The sequence below is a fragment of the Pseudophryne corroboree genome, chromosome 2, assembly GCF_028390025.1.
Source record: "Pseudophryne corroboree isolate aPseCor3 chromosome 2, aPseCor3.hap2, whole genome shotgun sequence".
Lineage (NCBI taxonomy): Eukaryota > Metazoa > Chordata > Amphibia > Anura > Myobatrachidae > Pseudophryne > Pseudophryne corroboree.
This window is the reverse complement of record NC_086445.1, coordinates 471616244-471636968: the sequence shown is the minus strand read 5'-3', so window position 1 is coordinate 471636968 and position 20725 is coordinate 471616244. Positions and strand designations below refer to the sequence as shown.

At 41.8% G+C, this 20725-nt stretch overlaps 1 protein-coding gene across 4 annotated transcripts in view; it reads right to left on the bottom strand.

Moving 5' to 3' along the window:
• The window catches only part of SH3RF3 (SH3 domain containing ring finger 3), an 868906-nt gene that overhangs the window by 65193 nt on the left and 782988 nt on the right, over window positions 1–20725 (bottom strand). For all 4 annotated transcript variants that reach the window (XM_063953826.1, XM_063953827.1, XM_063953828.1 and 1 more), the window contains 2 exons: window positions 13521–13768; window positions 4365–4684 (listed from right to left, as the gene is read on the bottom strand). In XM_063953826.1, coding sequence (XP_063809896.1) covers window positions 4365–4684; window positions 13521–13768 — 568 coding nt within the window. The remainder of the gene's footprint in view (window positions 1–4364; window positions 4685–13520; window positions 13769–20725) is intronic.

The window sequence follows — 20725 nt, the reverse complement described above, 5'->3', positions numbered from 1 at the left end:
AAAAGACAAGCATGCTGCCCTCAGAGTCAGAGAGCAGTTCAGTCGGTTAAGTCGAGTTCATGATTCATCCTCATTAAAACCTCTTCTAGCTCACTCTGGGCCCGGAATTCCTAGTAAAGCTGAATGTGGCATGCGCTGTCTCTACAAAAAGTATGCAATGTACAGACTGCAGAGACATAAGATTTTAACAGTTTTATTTTTAGATGTTGTGGACTGCCATTATATTAAATGGAGGACTCATTTAAAATTGTCCATTATCAAAGTATATCTTGACAAAGCGCTCCGTGCAGCCCAGAATGTTACTACAATTTTGACTACTATGCAGTAAGCACAATAATTACCAGTTGTGTTTTCCTTCTGTGCATCCTTTCTACATGTATATATAACGGGTCACCTCAGTCCGCCTCCCTACTCCACCTCATACCATACGCCCACTCTGGAAAGGCAGTGTGTGTGTGTGTGTGTGTGTGTGTGTGTGTGTGTGTGTGTGAGGGGAAGGGGGGGCATGCATGAGGTTGCACCAACCCCAAATGCTTCCCCCATCTCTGCCCCCAATGCCCCATTTTGTCTCTTTCATCTCTGTCCCCCTTCTAGCCTCTCTCTCTTCCACCTCTGTCCCCCTCCCCCCTTGCGTCTTAGATTTATGTCCACCCCATCTCTTTAATATCTGTCCCTCTGTCCTCCACTGTCTCATTGTCTCTTTGACAGCATGACTGGGGGAGAAGTGAGGATAAGACTGTGTCCAGCATGCAGCCAGTGAGAGCTGTCAGAGGAGATGGGGTCTCCCCTGCAGCTCTCTAATGCTCAGCTGTAATAATAATAATAATAATTAACAATAATTTTATTTATATAGCTCTCTTTCTTCAACAGGACTTACAGCATCATACAATTGATACTCTAATTGCATCTGGTATACTTTCGTTTGTAATACCTAAACACATATGAACTGATGAAGACATACTGTATGAGGTTTTCAAATATTTAACATATACAGTAGCAACGTTTAATAGTTTTGTTATTTTTTTTTAGTCATTTATAAAAAATGTATAATGGTAGACAACACTTACATTTAATTGATACTATTAACTGTTGATTGTGTGTTTATGTTGATGTTCATTAAGCACAGATTTTTTTTTTTTTTTTTCACAGTTCTGTATGTTTTTGAATTGAGCAAGGAATATGCTGTTGTAGGAATAGACAAGTTTGGAATGCGATCCTGGCATTCGAAATCCCGGTGGTCAAAATACAGACGCTGGAATCCCGACCGTCAGAATGCCGGCAGGGGGGCGAGCGGAATGAAGCTCCATGCGGGCTCGATGGCTCGCCACAGGTTCTTCTCTCACTCTATGGCTGTCGTGGACACCCAGGAGTGGGAATAGCTGTGGCAGCGCTGCCGGAATTCTGGCAGTCGAGAGTCCGCGTCTGTATTTTGACCGTCGGGATTCCGACTGCCGGGACTTCAACTACATCCTGAATAGACAGGTTTTTAGGTTTTTGAGTATGGTAAACAGAACAGTGCTTTCTAATTGTAGCAATGTTTTACTTAACTAGGAGTTGATGAAGGGTATAGGAAAAAGTTAATGTAATTTTATGGTGCAATACTGAGGGCGGGGATTTAGTGTAATGGTTTCTTGTTAGTTATAAGCCATCATTTGTTTAATGCCGGAATTATTTAGAACTGCTTCAGATCCTTCAATTGTGGAGTTTACTTTTGTCTCACAAATATTATTTATACTTAATCATGTGGAAGGAATGTTTATACTGTAAGTAGCTTCTGGAAGATTGGTTAGGGAGTTGCTATCTAAGCTACTGCATGTGGTATCTGTTATAAGGGATACTTATTCTTTATCCCTGGGTAAAATTAGGATTAATAAGAAAGGGTATTTGATTGGTTAAGCTGAAGAAATTAATTATTTTAGTATATATATATATATATATATATATAAAAACAAATACTCTCCCTCTGCGCTTTTACACAACAAGAAAATGGGGAATATAGATATGGCTGCCCAAATTCCGCTAAGACCCCTGTTAGGAGGGACTAAAAATAGAAATATGTAACAATAGAGGAATAGGCGCCCTTGGGATATACTTCCTCCCAATAATAAATAGGATTCAGCAGGAATCTCTAGACATGTATAAGTATATGTTTGCTCAATATTTTAGAGCATAAAAATCACATTAACATGTTCCATATAAAATTTATTAAAACATAAAAACACAAGCAATGGTACAGAGAATTAAGTATCCATCCTTAACAAATGACACCAAACAATTATACAGGGGACAAGTAGAATAACTTTTACAGACTCCTCCTTCTCCTTATAGCAAGTTTGGAGATTGGTGTAACAAATAGAAAAACCCAACGCGTTTCGTCTTGCTCAAAGACTTCCAGTTCCACTATTGTTACATATATATATATATATATATATATATACATACATATATATATATATGTATATATAATTTTTCTTTTTAGTCGCAAAAAATTAACTGATTTATTAGATGTAAATTGGCTAAAATAGATAATAAATTTGCCCTAGGTTTAGTTGAGACAACCAAAGAAAAGTTGTTCAAAATAGGATGCTATTGGATTTATTGTTGGTCAGTAAGGGTGTACTAAAGGTATAATTAATCAAGAGTGTTAAACTTTTATAACTGATAATTTCATGCAGCGACGGACTGGGGCCTTGATTCGGCCCTGGAATTTGTTAAAGGGGGGTCGCACTCATCACAGGGGGCGCACCGCACGACGTATGGGGGTGTACCGCGAGTCATGGGTGCGTGGACTCGTGGCATGCCCCCATTACCATGGCGACGGTTGCTGGGGGGGGTGAGAGCCGGTAAAGGCCGCGCGCAGCCTCCATGGAAATGGGGGCGTGCTGCGAGTCCACCCCCCCATTTCCATGGAGACCATGGAACCAGAGAGCCGGGGGCTGCGCTGCACGCGGCCTTCCCAGCTCTCTGAGCGACCGATTCGGCCCACCTGCCCATCGGCCCTTCTGGCATGTGCCAGAAGGCCAGTCCAGCCATGATTTCATGTATATAGAATTAAACATGAATTACATAAAGATTATGCAAGATTGTTAGAACACAGCTGTGTATTTATATGTGCTTATAATTGTTAAATATTGTATTTCTAGCTTGTCAGTCCCATGTGTAAAATAATGTGAACTTTGTTCTATATTAACCTCTTCAGGGATAAATTTTTTATTTTATAAATAAATAATTTCAAGACTTTTTTAATATATATTTTAAGGAAAAGATTATACATTTCAAGTTAAGAAAAAAATGTTTTATATATTGACTGATTTAGTTATAAATATATATTCAAACTTAAAAAAGTATTAAATAACCATTAAGAAAATGTACACATGTGTCAGTGTCGCTGAAGAGGTTAAACATTATTAAAACTTTAGTCTACTTCTTAGTAGAAAAGGGGTGTATGTGGTATCGAGCACATAAAATACGACATATAGTATTAATTATAGTTTTGTAATACTAAATTAATTAATTAATTGTTATGTATTAAATGACACAGGAATTACTTTTACTAATTGTATGGGGCATCCCCCTTACAATTTTGCTATGTAATGTACAATGATTTTTTTCCTTGCAGAAGAAAATATACAGTGGGTCATTCAAGTTATAAAAGTGGATTCCCAGGACTTCTGAGGCAACAAAGCCAGTAATTGAGACTTGCAACTAGAGCTAAAGCAGAAGAACTTAATTTATATACTAGTAACCTACTGGTTTGTCATTGAATTTTGTAACTAAATTTTGCTGTGTAAAACAGTGGTAGCTGTTATTTGCTTAATGAAAGAGTTATTACTTTGAAAATAATATATAAAAATGCAGACATTAGTTATCATTATTTAGTGATGTCATTGCTCCATTTATGCATGGATTATATTTTATTGTAATTTGATTGAGGAATTATAGATAATAATTAGGGAGACCAGAATAGAAGAAAACAACAAAGGGGCAAGGGGACAATTAAAAGGAGAACGGGACAACAGTCAAGATACACCCAGTGGGGCAATATAGTTGTTTTCTTGGTGTTTGTACATCTGGCTGTAGTAATTGTAAAATCTAATTTATTGAGGAGCAGTATTGCACGATATGCTATAATAGATATGGAAACTACAGTATGTAGACAATAAATTAGTTGGTAGCTCAAAACACAAAGACTACAAAAAGTAGCTCCCCTGTCAGAAAGGTCTAGTCACCCTTGCTCTAGATCGACTGTTCTCTGTCGTATCACCTAACGCCCAACATTTTTTAATTTTGTTTTTCACAAGAAATTTTCCAATATGCAGTATTTGTATTTTCACATTAAACTTCCACTAGCAGCAGACACTTACTCTTTCAGTCTTCTTATCTTCTGTCTTTGTTGGGCTGGCAGTAAGCAAGCAGTTGATTGGTCCATTGGCAGCTTCACCATTAATGTTGGCTGCAGTGACATTTGGTGGTGTGATTGCTGCTGCGGCTGATGTTAAAGGAATAATTGGCCGTGCACAGTGCATTGTAGAGGTCTGTACAGGAGACTGCTGCTGCATGTGTTGTAGTGGAACAGCTGTATGTTGCCTGTTTGGACTTGCTGGGAGGCGTGATGGAGAGTTCTGAGTCCTTATAGGTGATACAGTAGCAGTGGGACGTTCTTGGGATTGTGCTGATGAATGTCCTAAAATGCAATGTTAAAAAAAAATCATAAATCAATGAATAACTCCCACACCTATTTACTGACAAATACATATCCTTAAATAATGTGCAAGGCTTCTAATGCATAAATATACAGTGTATAATAGAGTAATACTCTTTAAAGGAAATGAAAAGAGAAGAAAAGAAAAGCTCTTAGTTAATACTTTTGTTTCCATTCAAACATTCTCTCTCAAACAACATAAAAAATACATGTGTATTACATACCATCCTACACTTATTTTTAGTCAAATGGCATTATTATGGATACACATAGTGGTTTGTCCTTAGAGTTAAATACAGGTTGGGTATCCCATATCCAAATATTCCGAAATACGGAATATTCCGAAATACGGACTTTTTGGAGTGAGAGTGAGATATTGAAAACTTTGTTTTTTGATGGCTCAATGGGGGTAATTCCAAGTTGATCGCAGCAGGAATTTAGTTAGCAATTGGGCAAAACCATGTGCACTGCAGGGGAGGCAGATTTAACGTGTGCAGAGAGAGTTAGATTTGGGTGGGGTGTGTTCAATCCGCAATCTAATTTGCAGTGTAAAAATAAAGCAGCCAGTATTTACCCTGCACAGAAATAAAATAACCCACCCAAATCTAACTCTCTCTGCACATGTTAAATCTGCCTCCCCTGCAGTGCACATGGTTTTGCCCAATTGCTAACTAAATTCCTGCTGCGATCAACTTGGAATTACCCCCAATGTACACAAACTTTGTTTAATACACAAAGTTATTAAAAATATTGTATTAAATGACCTTCAGGCTGTGTGTATAAGGTGTATATGAAACATAAATTAATTGTGTGAATGTACACACACTTTGTTTAATGCACAAAGTTATAAAAAATATTGGATAAAATGACCTTCAGGCTGTGTGTATAAGGTGTATATGGAACATAAATGCATTCTGTGCTTAGATTTAGGTCCCATCACCATGATATCTCATTATGGTATGCAATTATTCCAAAATACGGAAAAATCCCATATCCAAAATACCTCTGGTCCCAAGCATTTCAACCTGTAGTAGTATTGCCAGCCCAAGAGACAGGTACAATTAGATCAATTACAAATATGCTCAATCTTTACACAGATAGCAGTACATATATTAAAGAAAGTTGCAGGGATAGGAAGATGTATGTTAGGCAGACCTCCTCTACAATTATATAATGGCATGTTGGCTGAGGTGGTTCCAGTATTACCTGACAAGGCCCCAGCTGTAGATGTAATGTACACAGTAAAGGTTATACAACACATTTGGTTAGTTCTGACACACAGAGAATTTCCATGGCACTGCCCCTAAAATATCAGAGACAGTTGTCAATTATAGACATGAGCAGCTCTAACATGGCTGCTGGTTCCTGGCATTATTACACTGCAGAAGAGGATGGCTGGTTAACTGAATGAAGAAAAAGCTTGGCTGCAGATCAAGTAAAATGACAGCTGTACATGTGTTTCTAGGAAAATACACATAGTAACAACCTTGTCTATTTCTCACTAGCTAATAGAAAAACTGATTTGACGTGGTTTTTCAGATATAAGTGTTTTCCACTCTGCTCCCAAAAATGTTTCTTAAGAAATCTAACATGAATAATGATACAGACAATAATTAGAACAAAAATGCATGGCTGTGTAGGCATTTTCTATAAGAATCTGTGAAGAATCGGGGATATTAAGCAGGAAATATTGATTACGATATTACAAGTTATAGTTTTCCTGTGATACTAGGATGGGTATTACAGGATGTCCAATTTAAATGTACATTAAATGAGGGTAACTTTGATTCCAGGACAATCCAATACATGAATACCTATTGTTAGGCTCTTTGATGTACTAGTCTGTCCATACAGAAGAGGAAGTTCATTAGGATGGTAATGGACTCTGGAAGACCTGAGCAGATTGTCAATCTGAATGTACATTAGCAGGAATAGCCACAGTGTCTGAAAAGACCTGTAGAAAACATATCACTTTGTCTCTTTTCCTGCCAAGGAAGCAAGCCCAGGGGAGGGGGCTCAGGGTTGAGCCCAAAGATAGCTTAGACACAGGGCAGATGAAAGCCTTCTCAGCTTTCACGTGGTATATAAGTAAAATTAATATTTCCATACTCCCTAAATGCACATAAGTTTCACTATTTTGCTCTTGGGCCCAGTCATAGTGGGTGACTAGGGAGAGACAGAGGGAGGCATAGGGTAATGAGCAGACAGTGACAGGCAGTGAGGGACAGGGGAATAGCAGAGTGTGACAGGGGATGGCACAGGATGAAGGGGATGGTAGAGGATGAATAGGGAGAGGCAGAGGGTGAGGGGGTTAGTAGAGTGTGACAGGGGATGGCACAGGATGAAGGGGATGGTAGAGGATGAATAGGGAGAGGCAGAGGGTGAGGGGGTTAGTAGAGTGTGACAGGGCATGGCACAGGATGAAGGGGATGGTAGAGGATGAATAGGGAGAGGCAGAGGGTGAGGGGGTTAGTAGAGTGTGACAGGGGATGGCACAGGATGAAGGGGATGGTAGAGGATGAATAGGGAGAGGCAGAGGGTGAGGGGGATAGTAGAGTGTGACAGGGCATGGCACAGGATGAAGGGGATGGTAGAGGATGAATAGGGAGAGGCAGAGGGTGAGGGGGTTAGTAGAGTGTGACAGGGCATGGCACAGGATGAAGGGGATGGTAGAGGATGAATAGGGAGAGGCAGAGGGTGAGGGGGTTAGTAGAGTGTGACAGGGCATGGCACAGGATGAAGGGGATGGTAGAGGATGAATAGGGAGAGGCAGAGGGTGAGGGGGTTAGTAGAGTGTGACAGGGGATGGCACAGGATGAAGGGGATGGTAGAGGATGAATAGGGAGAGGCAGAGGGTGAGGGGGTTAGTAGAGTGTGACAGGGCATGGCACAGGATGAAGGGGATGGTAGAGGATGAATAGGGAGAGGCAGAGGGTGAGGGGGTTAGTAGAGTGTGACAGGGCATGGCACAGGATGAAGGGGATGGTAGAGGATGAATAGGGAGAGGCAGAGGGTGAGGGGGTTAGTAGAGTGTGACAGGGCATGGCACAGGATGAAGGGGATGGTAGAGGATGAATAGGGAGAGGCAGAGGGTGAGGGGGTTAGTAGAGTGTGGCAGGGCATGGCACAGGATGAAGGGGATGGTAGAGGATAAATAGGGAGAAGCAGAGGGTGAGGGGGATAGTAGAGGGTGACAGGGGATGGCAAATGTTGACAGGGGGAAGGAAGAGGGTGACAGGGGGATGGTAGAGGGTGATTAGAGAGAGGCAGTAGGTGTTTAATTAATGGGAAGTGAATTAATCAGTGCTCTCCTCCTTCCCCCTCATGCTTTCCTGCTGTTGCTTCCCAGAAACCATCCCCCTCCAATCTGGGGTGACTCCTCTGAGTCTAACTGCGGTCTGCTGTAATCTGCCTGTTTCATCTGTAAATTTCATACAGCTCAGAAGCCTCAGGATCCAGCAGCACCCTCGCTGTCAGCCATGTGCCCCTGTGAATATCTGCATGCAGATGAGGGAGCCAGGAGTACAGCCTGATCCGGCAGCAGCAGCAGCAGCAACTGCTGGGCAGGACAGGAGACGCGGAGCTGCTTGATAACTCCTTGGATCTCTAAGCCACTGATCTGAGGAGTCTGAAGTAAAAGACAATTCAACTGATTTTTCAGAATCCTTGGATCATTGGCTGAGAGATCAGAGGAGTCATCAGTCTGACGGTCAGTAAAATGGAGACATAACCCATGTTGAGATGGTCGGGACCCACTCTTGGGTCATGACCCACTGAGAACTGCTGCTATAGAGAGAATTAGAGTAACCGCTGTGTGCAGCACGGACAGCAGCTTGACGGGCTGGGAGTGACTCAGTAAGGTGCGGGTAGATTGGCACAGGTACATTTTGACGGTGAGCTGCTCCACTGTAGTGTGCCAGTCACAATACACCTTCACCACAGCAGCACGTGAACAGTTCACAAACTGCTCTATTTCAGAAATACTGCCACCCTTGGCCTGAAAGCCGATAATCATCCCTTTTTGCAACTCAGATATATCGCCTCTTTATCCTATGACAGCAACGAGTGATATGTGTGCAGACGGCCTATCGCATACCTTATATACCCGGCAAGCCAGTGCACAACACGTGACGTACTTCATGAGATATGTGTTGCCAACGTCAAATGTAGGAGGTGGTCATAATAAAGTGTCTCGACCATGTAGTATGTTCGCAGGTTGGGTACATTTTTCATACAGTATCTCTAAGAAGCGTAGTTTTCCAGATAAGAAACATCTCCTTAATCCCAACTCCCAAACATAGGATATGTATAGTCATGTGGTGGCTAAACTAGCAGAGAATAGTTTGGGCACCCCATATTTTGGATCATCATGTCACAGAAGAAGTTATGCCCAATTATGTGAATGTGAGTTATAAGTTGTAGAAGCCAGTCATGGGAGGTCCCCGGATTACTTTTTGAATCAGTCAATCAGCAAGGCCATAGTTGACCTCATCCAGATGTGATACTCTACCAATAAAAGTTCTGATCACCTATTGTTCAGGGTTCAGTATTTGTAGTAACTATGCTTGGCACAGATGTTTTCAACCTGCAGTCTCTGCAATTTCCATCCGTTTCACCCAAGACAGATTAGTTGCGCGTTTATTTTAATTGCTGCATGTATGTACTGTACTTTTGTAACCATTATATTTGCAACATTCTTTTCTAAATAAGCATTTTACCTTTTTTGTAAATAAAGCGTACCTATGTTAATTTGTCACAAATGCTCCCAGAACCCAATTCTTTGAAGAGATTGTGAGACTGCTACCAGGCCAGTGGCACCCAACAGTAGAAGCACTCTTTGAACTCTCTGAATATTTTTTTTGACACTTTCATTAACCCTTCGATGTCATTGAAAAGAGGGAAAACAGAAGATGTCATTGCTTATTTAAGGTGGACCTTTTTTCTCACCTCCTCTTTCTTTATTATTATTATTAATAGTATAAACCTGATACATACCAGTTTTTCTGTATTGATACAGTCAATTTGAAGGTAGCTAAAGGGTCACTTAGACCACATAATATCAGAATTGTATGTTCACCTGAACTAACATATATGGTACACCACAGCAATAAGTATTTAGCATCATACACCCTTCCCCCTTCTTTCTCAGAAATTTGGTAGTCCTCTTTAGTACCCGGACGGGAGAAAGCCTGTGGGAACATCAAGTACTGTAGGCCTATACACCACCAGAAGCAGATATAGCTTATCTATCTATCTATCTATCTATCTATCTATCTATCTATCTATCTATCTATCTATCTGTCTGTCTGTCTGTCTGTCTGTCTGTCTGTCTGTCTGTCTATATAAAAGTAATTATCCATGGCCCTCTCATTGGCCATCCAATTTCTATACCAAAAGACGACCAACAGTAGAAGACATAATTATGCAATATACACGCCTCTTTTCATCTTTATTTTCATCTCAGACACAATTTTGATCTATTGAGTATTTATTGTACTGTGCTATTTAGCACCTTGAATTAAACTGTGTGATTAAGAGGTTGCTTGATAAACGAGGAAAATCTATGGTCCAGAGATGCTCTTTTGACACACAAGGATTTTCACTAATAAGCTGTGGTATTTACAGAGGCCCACTATAGTAGTGAGTCCTAGACATTTTTGTGGCTTCATAAGTGCTACTGAATTACACGCCTTTCACAGCATTTCTGTATACATGTATAGGATTAGTTTTGATTGCTTTGATCTGGAGAGTTTTTTTGCATGGCCCACTACATTAGTGAGCAACCAAAATTGTGTGTTTGTATAGGCCATTGTGGTATAAGCTCTCCTGACCACTATGTATTTATATTTATATCTTTGAATTGCTCTGATGGGAAAAGCTTTTTGTACTGTCTAGTATTATGTGTGTGTGAGTCAAAATGATCTTTTTTAAAGGAATTAGTTAAAAGTTAAGTATTACATACAGATGAAGAGTGCCCCAGCAAATAGAGTTTTCTTTCTCTTACCTCAGATTGTTGATATTATAACTCTTGGGTGCACCACCGGTACAGTGACATGATACTCTTGTTAGAATCTAACATTGACACGTATGGACTCTAGCGATTTTATCCATTTTTGAATACTGGTTTAATAACAATAGTTCTACCCGAACTATTCGGGGATCAGTGCTCCTCCTACACAAAACCTTTCTCACCACTATGGGACACAATATTAAATAGTTCACTATTGTGATTCAGAAAGTGAACTAGGGCACTGTTATGAGGCATAACATGAATAACTGTTGCAGAGCGGTGTCTCTCAAGAAGCATTGGGACAGGGGCCCTTTTAATATGTTGCTATTGAGCCCACACATTTCTGGTTACGCCACTGGTTACAGTGGCTCTCATGCAGAAATCTGTTAACCATCAGAAAGGAAAAAGTACATAATTGCTAATGTTTGGTGATTTTATCCTGCAGGTGGCTTTATGGAATGATTTTGGATGGTTTTCAAGTCACCGGATTTATCAAAGCAAAACTTGATCAAAATCAACATGGTGATTTTTGAAACTAAAAAAACAAATGATCAACTGGCCAATTCATTCACCTGCGGGTTACACAAACCAAAAGGAAGAAACACTGAAAGAAAATGTCCAAAAAGAGCTTTCTGATCTCTAGTAGTAGTAGGCTCTTCTCTGGTTCCCAAGAGAGCAACCCTTTATCAACACCAGTAGATACCTCAGATTTGTAATACCATTGGGTGGCAATTATATTTACTGAGGACTTTGGACACACTTCAGTTTCACTACTGAGTCCAGCATTGCCTCATCATTCTCACATGGAACTGTTCTGTTTATTAAAGCCTACTGTGACCATTATTGGCTATAGTATACCTGCATTGCATACAAGTTATGTTGCCATTTCTACCTTGTCACATACAGTATATTCAGAAATTGTATAAATTCTTGCAATTTAATCATTTACTGACCAAAGCACCAATAAATAATTTATTTTACTTTCCACACCACCTTGTTGTTCAGATTCATTATGTGATCCCGACAGGCAGGATCCCAACAGCGAGCGCAGCATGTCCCCTTGCGGACTCGCTGCACTCGCCATGCTTTGGGCGCGGTGGCGAGCTTAGCTCACCACACTAATATATTCCCCCTCCGGGGGTGGCATGGACCACCACCGAGTGGGGATTCCAGGGCCCGGTTGGGATTCCGACCGCCGGGTTTCCCTTGGCTGACGGGATTCTTGCGTCTTTATCCTGACCGCTGGGATCGCAACAGCCGGAGAATGAACTGCTGCCCCTTTGTTCTGCTTGTGAATCCTAACAGACCAGGCAATGCTAAGTAGCATTAGTTCCTTTCTGGCACTACTGGTTGTCAGGTACCATGGTTAAAGTAAGACAAATGTAGTTTCCTCTAGTTAAATACAACTAATGTGTGACCCATATAAAATAAAAATAATACCCCCTTATACATGAATATTCATATATGTGCCCCTTTATCATGTTTAGTAATATCTGTACCCCTTCTTTACATCCATACCTGTGGCCCTTATTATTTTGAATTAGCACCTGAGCCTCTTCTTAATTCTTATTAATACATGTACCACATCCTCAAAATAAATTATATGTGATCCCTTTATTATTTATTTTATTACCAGTTTTATATATATATATATATATATATATATATATGATGTGATATATATATATATATCACATCAGTCCCTGCACCAGTGGAGCTTACAATTTAGATTCTCTACCACATGTGCACGTTAATTTTTTTTTGTTGGAAGACAGTGGATTGTGGGAGGAAACCGGAGTACCCGGAGGAAACCCATGCATACAATTAGGGCCGTGGTGAGAATCGAACCCATGACCTCAGTGCTGTGAGGCAGTAATGCTAACCATTACACCATCCATACTGTTTTATGCTTTAATATTAATATTTGAAGAACCAATATAGTATTAATATTTAAGGGTATAATTTTCATGCAAAATCTTACTGTAAAACTTTTGGAAATGGCTGTTTTCACATGTTTAAGGACAGATTTACATTTTGTCAGTGTATAACATAGAAAGAGAGAGATATTAGAGTATACAGTTTTCTATGGAAATGTGTTAACTAACATTATCTTCTGGTGTTAACCCACTAAAGTCAATGGAACAGCCCCATCAGAGAGAGACTTTGCAATCCCTCTCCAGTGGGTTGGAGGTTACTGTGGTGCCCAAGTTTCTTACAATGCGCATGTATACCAGACATATGCGCCTGCACAGTTACAAGGCTGGCTCTGGACCCAGAAGTAAAATTAATGAGTAAGCAATCACTTTATTTCTGACCTCGCTGAGACGGCTCTACTCGGAGGGTGCCCCAGCAACTGTACTGTAGCTTAGTGCCCAGTGGGGGCTCTTTAATTCCTTATCGCTGCAATACAGTAACTTATTAAAACATACTTGCTGGCATAGTAGCTCTATGAAGAGCCCATTCCAGAGAAGTAAAATGACAGCTTACACTAATCACTTTGCGCTCCATCGGTCCACGCATGCACAAGTTTACCCTACCAGGTACACATTCAAAAAGCCCCCAACTAATTAAACCTTCACTAATGCAGGCTATAGGTTACAACAGCTAACGCTATCTAAAGATGACATTAGCTAACGGTGTTATATAAATATGGCACATATCTTATACTACACTAATCAGAATGTCCAATATATTTTCCTATAAAGGTTCCTATGCATAATACATATGTATTTCATAAGTGATTGGGTTGTAGATGCTACATATTGAAAGTGATGGCAGCGTTAACTCTGAATTGGTTGATGCACTCACCCATCTGCACAGCGGTGCGAGTCTGGCTGACAGCTTGCTGGGTAGATATCCTAGAGCAGCTGTTCTGAGAGGATGTTGGAGACTGGTGGGGATGTATCTGAGGTACAGTAATAGGAAGGACAGGTCTGACAACATTGGTACAATTTGTCAGCCCTCCAGGAGATGCATGGGAAGCTAATGGCGAACTTCTACTTGATAGTGGGACCCCCATGGTGCAATTGCGTGCCTGAACAAGTCCAGCCGGCAGCCTGCATTAGAGAAGAAAAAAGACACATGAAATAACAGAAAAAAACACTGCTTGTGCCCTATAACTAGCATCCTCTGTATAACACCACTATGAGTATAACACCAGTTTTGACCTGTGCTTGAAGATGGCAATATGGAGAACAATCATACTAATTTAACGTTTATACTTATTATAGCACTATGTTCCCATGTGTCACAAAGTAACGTACAGAACATAATAAACAGAATTAGGCATCCTTACTGAATGACGCAGATCTGCAACCATCGGAGATGTATGCAAACCATTGCATACATCTCGGAATTTAAATATTTAATTGTATTGTAATTGTATGTATTATGAATTTTTATTAAATATAATTATCTATTCCCAGCTCTCTTGATACTTTATCAACTTATATTTAAGGGTTTATCAATGCTCCTGTGAGCGCCTCTACACTTTTAAACTCTTATCTCGGAATTAGGCCCTCTGTTCTCAAAAGAGTAGTCTGGAGGCCTCTTCTGATGGTCCAGTGCATGCATCCACCTGACTGCGTACACTCACAAGAAGCTCTCAAAAAACCAAAGCTTGGGTCCCTGGAGGCTAGAGCAGGATTACCAAGCCCCATGTGTTTCTATAGGACCCAGTTATGATGGTCCAGTGCATGCATGGTCTTCTGATGGTCCAGTGCATGCATCCACCTGACTGCATACACTCCCAAGAAGCTCTCAAATAAGCAAAGCTCGGTTCCCTGGAGGCTAGAGCAGGATTACCAAGCCCCATGTGTTGCTATAGGACACAGTTATGATGGTCCAGTGCATGCATGGTCTTCTGATGGTCCAGTGCATGCATCCACCTGACTGCGTATACTCCCAAGAAGCTCTCAAAAAAGCAAAGCTCGGTTCCCTGGAGGCTAGAGCAGGATTACCAAGCCCCATGTGTTGCTATAGGACCCAGTTATGTCCTGTTCCACTCCAGTTTATAAGTCTCTTAGTTGAAAATGTAAGGCCTGATTTCTTACATGCATGAACATTTTAAAGAGTCCTATAGTGCATGCATTTCATAGAGTGTACACACAAAGGTACTGCTGCGATCAGGATAGGCGGTATTAGAAATGTTTGAAAAATGTGATTGTTCTTCCTAAATGGGAGGTGACACACAAAAATGATCTGCTCAGTGGGCGTATTATGAGGCGTGTCAATGTAAGTGTTCACAGACACAGGCATAGGAGGCCATGGACCAATGGAAAAACTGCACTTGCCATAGGTACAAGTTTTGATGCTGTCTCCAATGGTAGTGTATAAGGAAGCACCAATCAGTATTACAACACTGTTGCACACAAGGGAAGGAGTTTGTTTCAGCATTCGCATAAAGTCACAGACGGGTAACCACCAATAGACACTGCATGTGACTCACAATCAGATCCAGATAACATCCCTCGCTTGTAACAGAGGCACAGCTACATAGGGTGGGCAGAGATAATAAGACAGTCCTCTCACCCCCAAATTGTATCACAGTGTTTGGGAGAAAGACGAACAAGGTTTCATCTTTATATTAACCCAGTTATTGCTACTGAATGCTATATATAGTTTGAATCTAACTGGTAACTCCCGCTAGTAAAAACTGCTCTATCAATGTTTTTTGACGGTATAGAGACTCCCATTCTCTGTTTCCTAATCGTCTTTTAAGCACTGTGCCCATTACGGTTATTCTAGAATACTATTCATGTAAATGTACAATAAAAATAAAACAACAATGCTGAGGACTATCTAAGTTATAACAAATGCATAATAAATGCCAAATATCAGTGTCTCCATAAATATGAAAAATACAGAAGCAATGTAGAAAACCAACTATTTTTTTTCGGATTTTGTCTTTGAGGAAATTTATGATACAAAAGGGGGGAAATGTTGCTGGTTATGTTTTTGTATATATTTCTTGATTGCTATTTTTTTTTATGGTAGAATAAAAGGTAACCCACATTTACATAAAAAATAACCCTCCAGCAATGTAGGAAACATATTGTGTGCCACCCAACCTAGCAAAAGCAGTAGGTATGCCTAACGTTTGATGCAGTTTGTATGCAAATTAAGATGCTTGCTCACAGTGGTAATCAAAATGCACAGTATGAAAGTTTATGTTGTATTAATCTAATTAAAATAACAGACACATTAAACACTGCATTGATATGATTGTAAATAAAAAGCATATAAAGATAAATATTCAAGCATTGCTAGGTCATTAGAGCCAAGTCTTGCTACAATTAAAGGTTTTGTTTTAACCAAATATACAATGCAAGATGGCATAGATGGCATTTCTCTCCTTGCCAGTCAGGGCCGACACACTTCTATTATTCTAGAAAGCAAAGGCAATTCACAAGCCAGAGTGACCAATCAGCACTGTATGGCATACCTCCCAACTTTCTTATTATACGAAGAGGGACACACGCGCGGCGAATCCGTGTGCGCTCCTGAAAAGGGGGTGTGGTCTATGGAAAATGGGAGTGGCTTCACGGGAGGGCCCGCGATCCCCAGACACGCCCCCTGTTTTCGTCACTGAGGGGGCATGCCCAGCTCTCTGTAAACTGCTGGCATGCCCCCTCTCCTTCTGTCTCCACTGAATAGACGCTGTGCGCACATTCACCACTGCTCTACTAAGTAGAGCAGCGAGTGCAGGAGCCTCCCAACTGACCACCCCCCCACCGCGGGACACTGTGGCCCGTGGGTGGGACAGCGGAACAGTCCCAAAAAAACGGGACTGTCCTGCGAAAATCGGAACAGTTGGGAGGTATGGTATGGGCCTAATTCAGACCCGATTGCAGTAACAAATTTGTTAGCAAATGGACAAAACCATGGGGGTAATTCCAAGTTGATCGCAGCAGGAATTTTTTTAGCGGTTGGGCAAAACCATGTGCACTGCAGGGGAGGCAGATATAACATGTGCAGAGAGAGTTAGATTTGGGTGGGGTGTGTTCAATCTGCAATATAATTTGCAGTGTAAAAATAAAGCAGCCAGTATTTACCCTGCACAGAAATAAAATAACCCACCCAAATCTAACTCTCTCTGCAAATGTTATATCTGCCTCCCCTGCAGTGCACATGGTTTTGCCCAACTGCTAAAAAATTTCCTGCTGCGATCAACTTGGAATTACCCCCCATGTGCACTGCAGGGGAGGGGAGGGGGGGCGGGGGAGATATAACATGTGCAGAGAGAGTTAGTTTTGGGTCTGGTGTGTTCAAACTGAAATCTAAATTGTAGTGTAAAAATAAAGCAGCCAGTATTTACCCTGCACAGCAACAATATAACCCACGCAAATCTAACTCTCTCTGCACATTTTATATCTGCCCCCCCTGCGGTGCTCATGGTTTTGCTCATTTGCTAACAAATTTGCTGCTGCGATGAGGTCTGAATTAGGCCCTATGTCAGGAGCTTGACTGGCACAACTGAGCATCCTCTCAAGAGTGCTAGGAGACAGCAAGGGACTGCAGGAGGCGTAAGTAATATGCATAATTATTAGGTCTACAATATGTCACCACCAAAGACTGTAGTGAACCTACATTCTAAAGATACCATAGTGTAGGGAACTTTTCATTTATAGTTACTGGAGACTGGGAGTGTGCATTAAATAACCACCAGTGGGGGATAAGTACTAAGCCTTGGAGAGAGAAAAAGTGTAGAGCGATAAAGTACCAACCAATCAGCTCCTAACTGCCATGCTACAGGTTGTGTTTGAAAAATGACAGGAGCTGATTGGTTGGTAGTTTATCTCCATTTTATCACTCTCCAAGGCTTAGTACATCTGCCTCACTGGACTGTGCAAATACATATGAAAAATGTAGGGTCTCCAGAAAAGGTTTGCCACTGTATAATGATCAGTGATTTGTGTTTTGAATGCAATACAGTTTATTATAATGTGTTGGATATTGGTCACTGGTATGGATGGTCTATAGTTTATCTATAAATAGAAAGCTATTTGCGTTATATAACAGTCACAACACTGATTACTAATAAACTATCTATAGTATAAAGGGGTTGGGGATGGAATCCCAGTGTCCGGGATCCCGGAGGTCAGTATACCAACATGGGGATCCCGGTGACACCCACAAGTGGGAATAGCCCTGGCGCAGCTGTTAGCATTCTCTATGGTCGGGATCCTGGCTTCGGCATTCTGACTGCTGGGATATTAACTACATCCCATATAAAGTGCCCCCTAGAGATCTATATGTATGCTAAAAAGGTCACTAGAATACTCTCTGAATTTTACTATCAGCATTTACAATAAAGGTGGATTTAAATTCAAACATTTCCTAATCTATTAATTCCTGATTATTGTTCTAGAATAATAAGTGGGAAAGGAAAAGAATGGATCATACAAATTGTTGCGTATGATATTTTTGGAGACAATAGAAAAATAATACAATTATCACATATGCTGTACAGTATAGCACTTGAGGGTAGTTTGCAGCGGCTCTTACTGCTTTTCTATTTGAAAAAGGAGATTAATGGTAAGAATTTACCTTTGTTAAATCTCTTTCTGCGATGTACACTGAGTTCCACAGGGATAACATCGGGGTGTAGAGTTGGATCTTGACTTGAGGCACCAACAGGTTAAAAGCTTTGACTGTTCCCAGGATGCTTAGCGCTGCCTCCTCTATATTCCCGCCTCCACGCATTGGAGCTCAGTTTTGGAAGCCAGTGTACCTCGCAGAAAGAGATTTAACAAAGGTAAGTTCTTACCATAAATCTCCTTTTCTTCAGTGGGGTACACTGGGTTTCCACAGGGCTAACATCGGGGATGTCCTACAGCAGTTACTCATCAGAGGAGACACACTGTAGTGGGCACAAGAACCCGACGTCCAAGGTAGGCATCCTGGGAGGCGGAAGTATCGAAGGCATAGAACCTTATGAACGCGTTCACTGAGGACCACGTAGCCGCCTTGCACATTTGTTCAAGGGTCGCACCATGGCGGGCCACCCAAGAAGGTCCAACAGACCGAGTAGAATGGGCTTTGATGGTAGCAGGAGCTGGAAGGCCAGCTTGTACATAAGCATGTGCAATCACCATTCTAATCCATCTGGCCAAGGTCTGCTTATTAGCAGGCCAGCCACGTTTGTGAAAACCAAAAAGGACAAAGAGGGAATCAGTTCTCCTAAGAGAAGCTGTTATCTTTACATAAATACGGAGAGCCCGTACCACGTCCAAAGACCGCTCTTTGGATGACAAACCTGGAGAGGTTAATGCCGGAACCACAATCTCCTGGTTAAGGTGGAAAGACAACACCACCTTAGGCAAATAACCAGGGCGAGTTCTAAGAACCGCCCGGTCACAGTGAAAAATCAGAAAGGGTGACCTACAGGACAAGGCACTCAAGTCTGAAACCCGTCTAGCAGAGGCAATAGCCAGCAAGAACAAGACCTTAAGAGTAAGCCACTTAAGATCCACAGACTCAAGAGGTTCAAATGGAGACTCTTGTAAGGCATCTGTCACAACTGAGGGCCTGAGTTGACGGGAGGCAACCTCAGTTGTAGGGGCTGAGATTTAACGGAACCTGGGAGGTTGTATCAGACCCCTAGACATGTAAGTAACATGTAGAATAACTGCCCGAAGGCGTGACCACGACAACCAGGATAAAAGTCAATGATGTTTATTATGACAAACTCCGTAACACAGCAGAAAATAAGAAAACATAAAAGTCAGCAGGGCAATAATACAGTTCCTGGGTACTACAGGGTGGCAAGGGCCACAGGCACTGGTAGTGTGAGACAGTTCTAATAATCTTCTAGTTGGAAAGTCCTTACCAGGCCTGACTGTAGCAATGGAGAGAACCCAGGATCGTACCAGCTGGTGTTCCAGGAAAGGCTGGGCTGCTGAAGGTAAAACGGCTGCTGTGGATACTGGCTGGAACCAGACTGTTGTTGGTACGGAGTGGATACTGGCTGGAACCAGTTAAATAATAAACGAACTTGAGAGCGATGAAATAATAATACCGGTGGAGAGTGGTAAACTGCAGAAAGGACACCGGCCCTTTAAGGGAAGCTGTACACTGCTGGAAGCTGGGCTGGAAGCAGGTGATTGACTTGAGAGCGATGAAATAATAATACCGGTGGAGAGTGGTAAACTGCAGAAAGGACACCGGCCCTTTAAGAGAAGTTGTACACTGCTGGAAGCTCGGCTGGAAGCAGGTGATTGCTGTAGCTGGAAACAGGTGAGTCCAGAATGGATCGGAGAGTCAGGCTACACCGCAGATGGAATGCTGGTGCGGGTCTCTATAGCAGAAGTCTGGAGACAGGAGCTGGAACCTGGAAGACAACCACAGGAGAGAGACAAACTGGAACTAGGTTAGACAACCAAAGCACTGACGCCTTCCTTGTTCAGGCACAGCTTACTTATACCTGCAGCAAGGAAGGGGTTGGCTAGGCAATTATGCAAATCAACAATACAGACAGCAGATTGGTGGAAATGATCAGATGACAAAAACCAAGATGGCTGCGCCCATGCAGACACTTGGAGGGAAGTTTGGTTTGTAATCCATGTGAGAATTGAAACAGTAATGGCGACGCCGGCCACAGGAGACAGGAGACGCCAGACTGACAAGCGCACATTTAACCACGCGGGCACAGCGGAGGCCGCGGCTGATGAAATCACCACTCTGACATTCTGCATGTGGAAACTCAGAAACAGCGGGATCCGGTCCTGGAATGCTGAGCCAGCCTTAGGAGGCATCTGAAGGGTAAGTAATGGCGTCCAGATACCCGGATCGTGACAGCACCCCCCCCTTTAGGAGTGGCCCCAGGACACTTCTTAGGCTTTAAAGGAAACTTTGCGTGGAAATTTCGGACCAAGGCAGGAGCATGGACGTCTGAGGCATTGGTCCAAGAGCGTTCTTCAGGACCATAGCCCTTCCAGTCAATGAGGTATTGTAACTGACCGTAACGGAAACGTGAGTCCAAAATCTTGGCCACCTCGTACTCGACTCCCCGT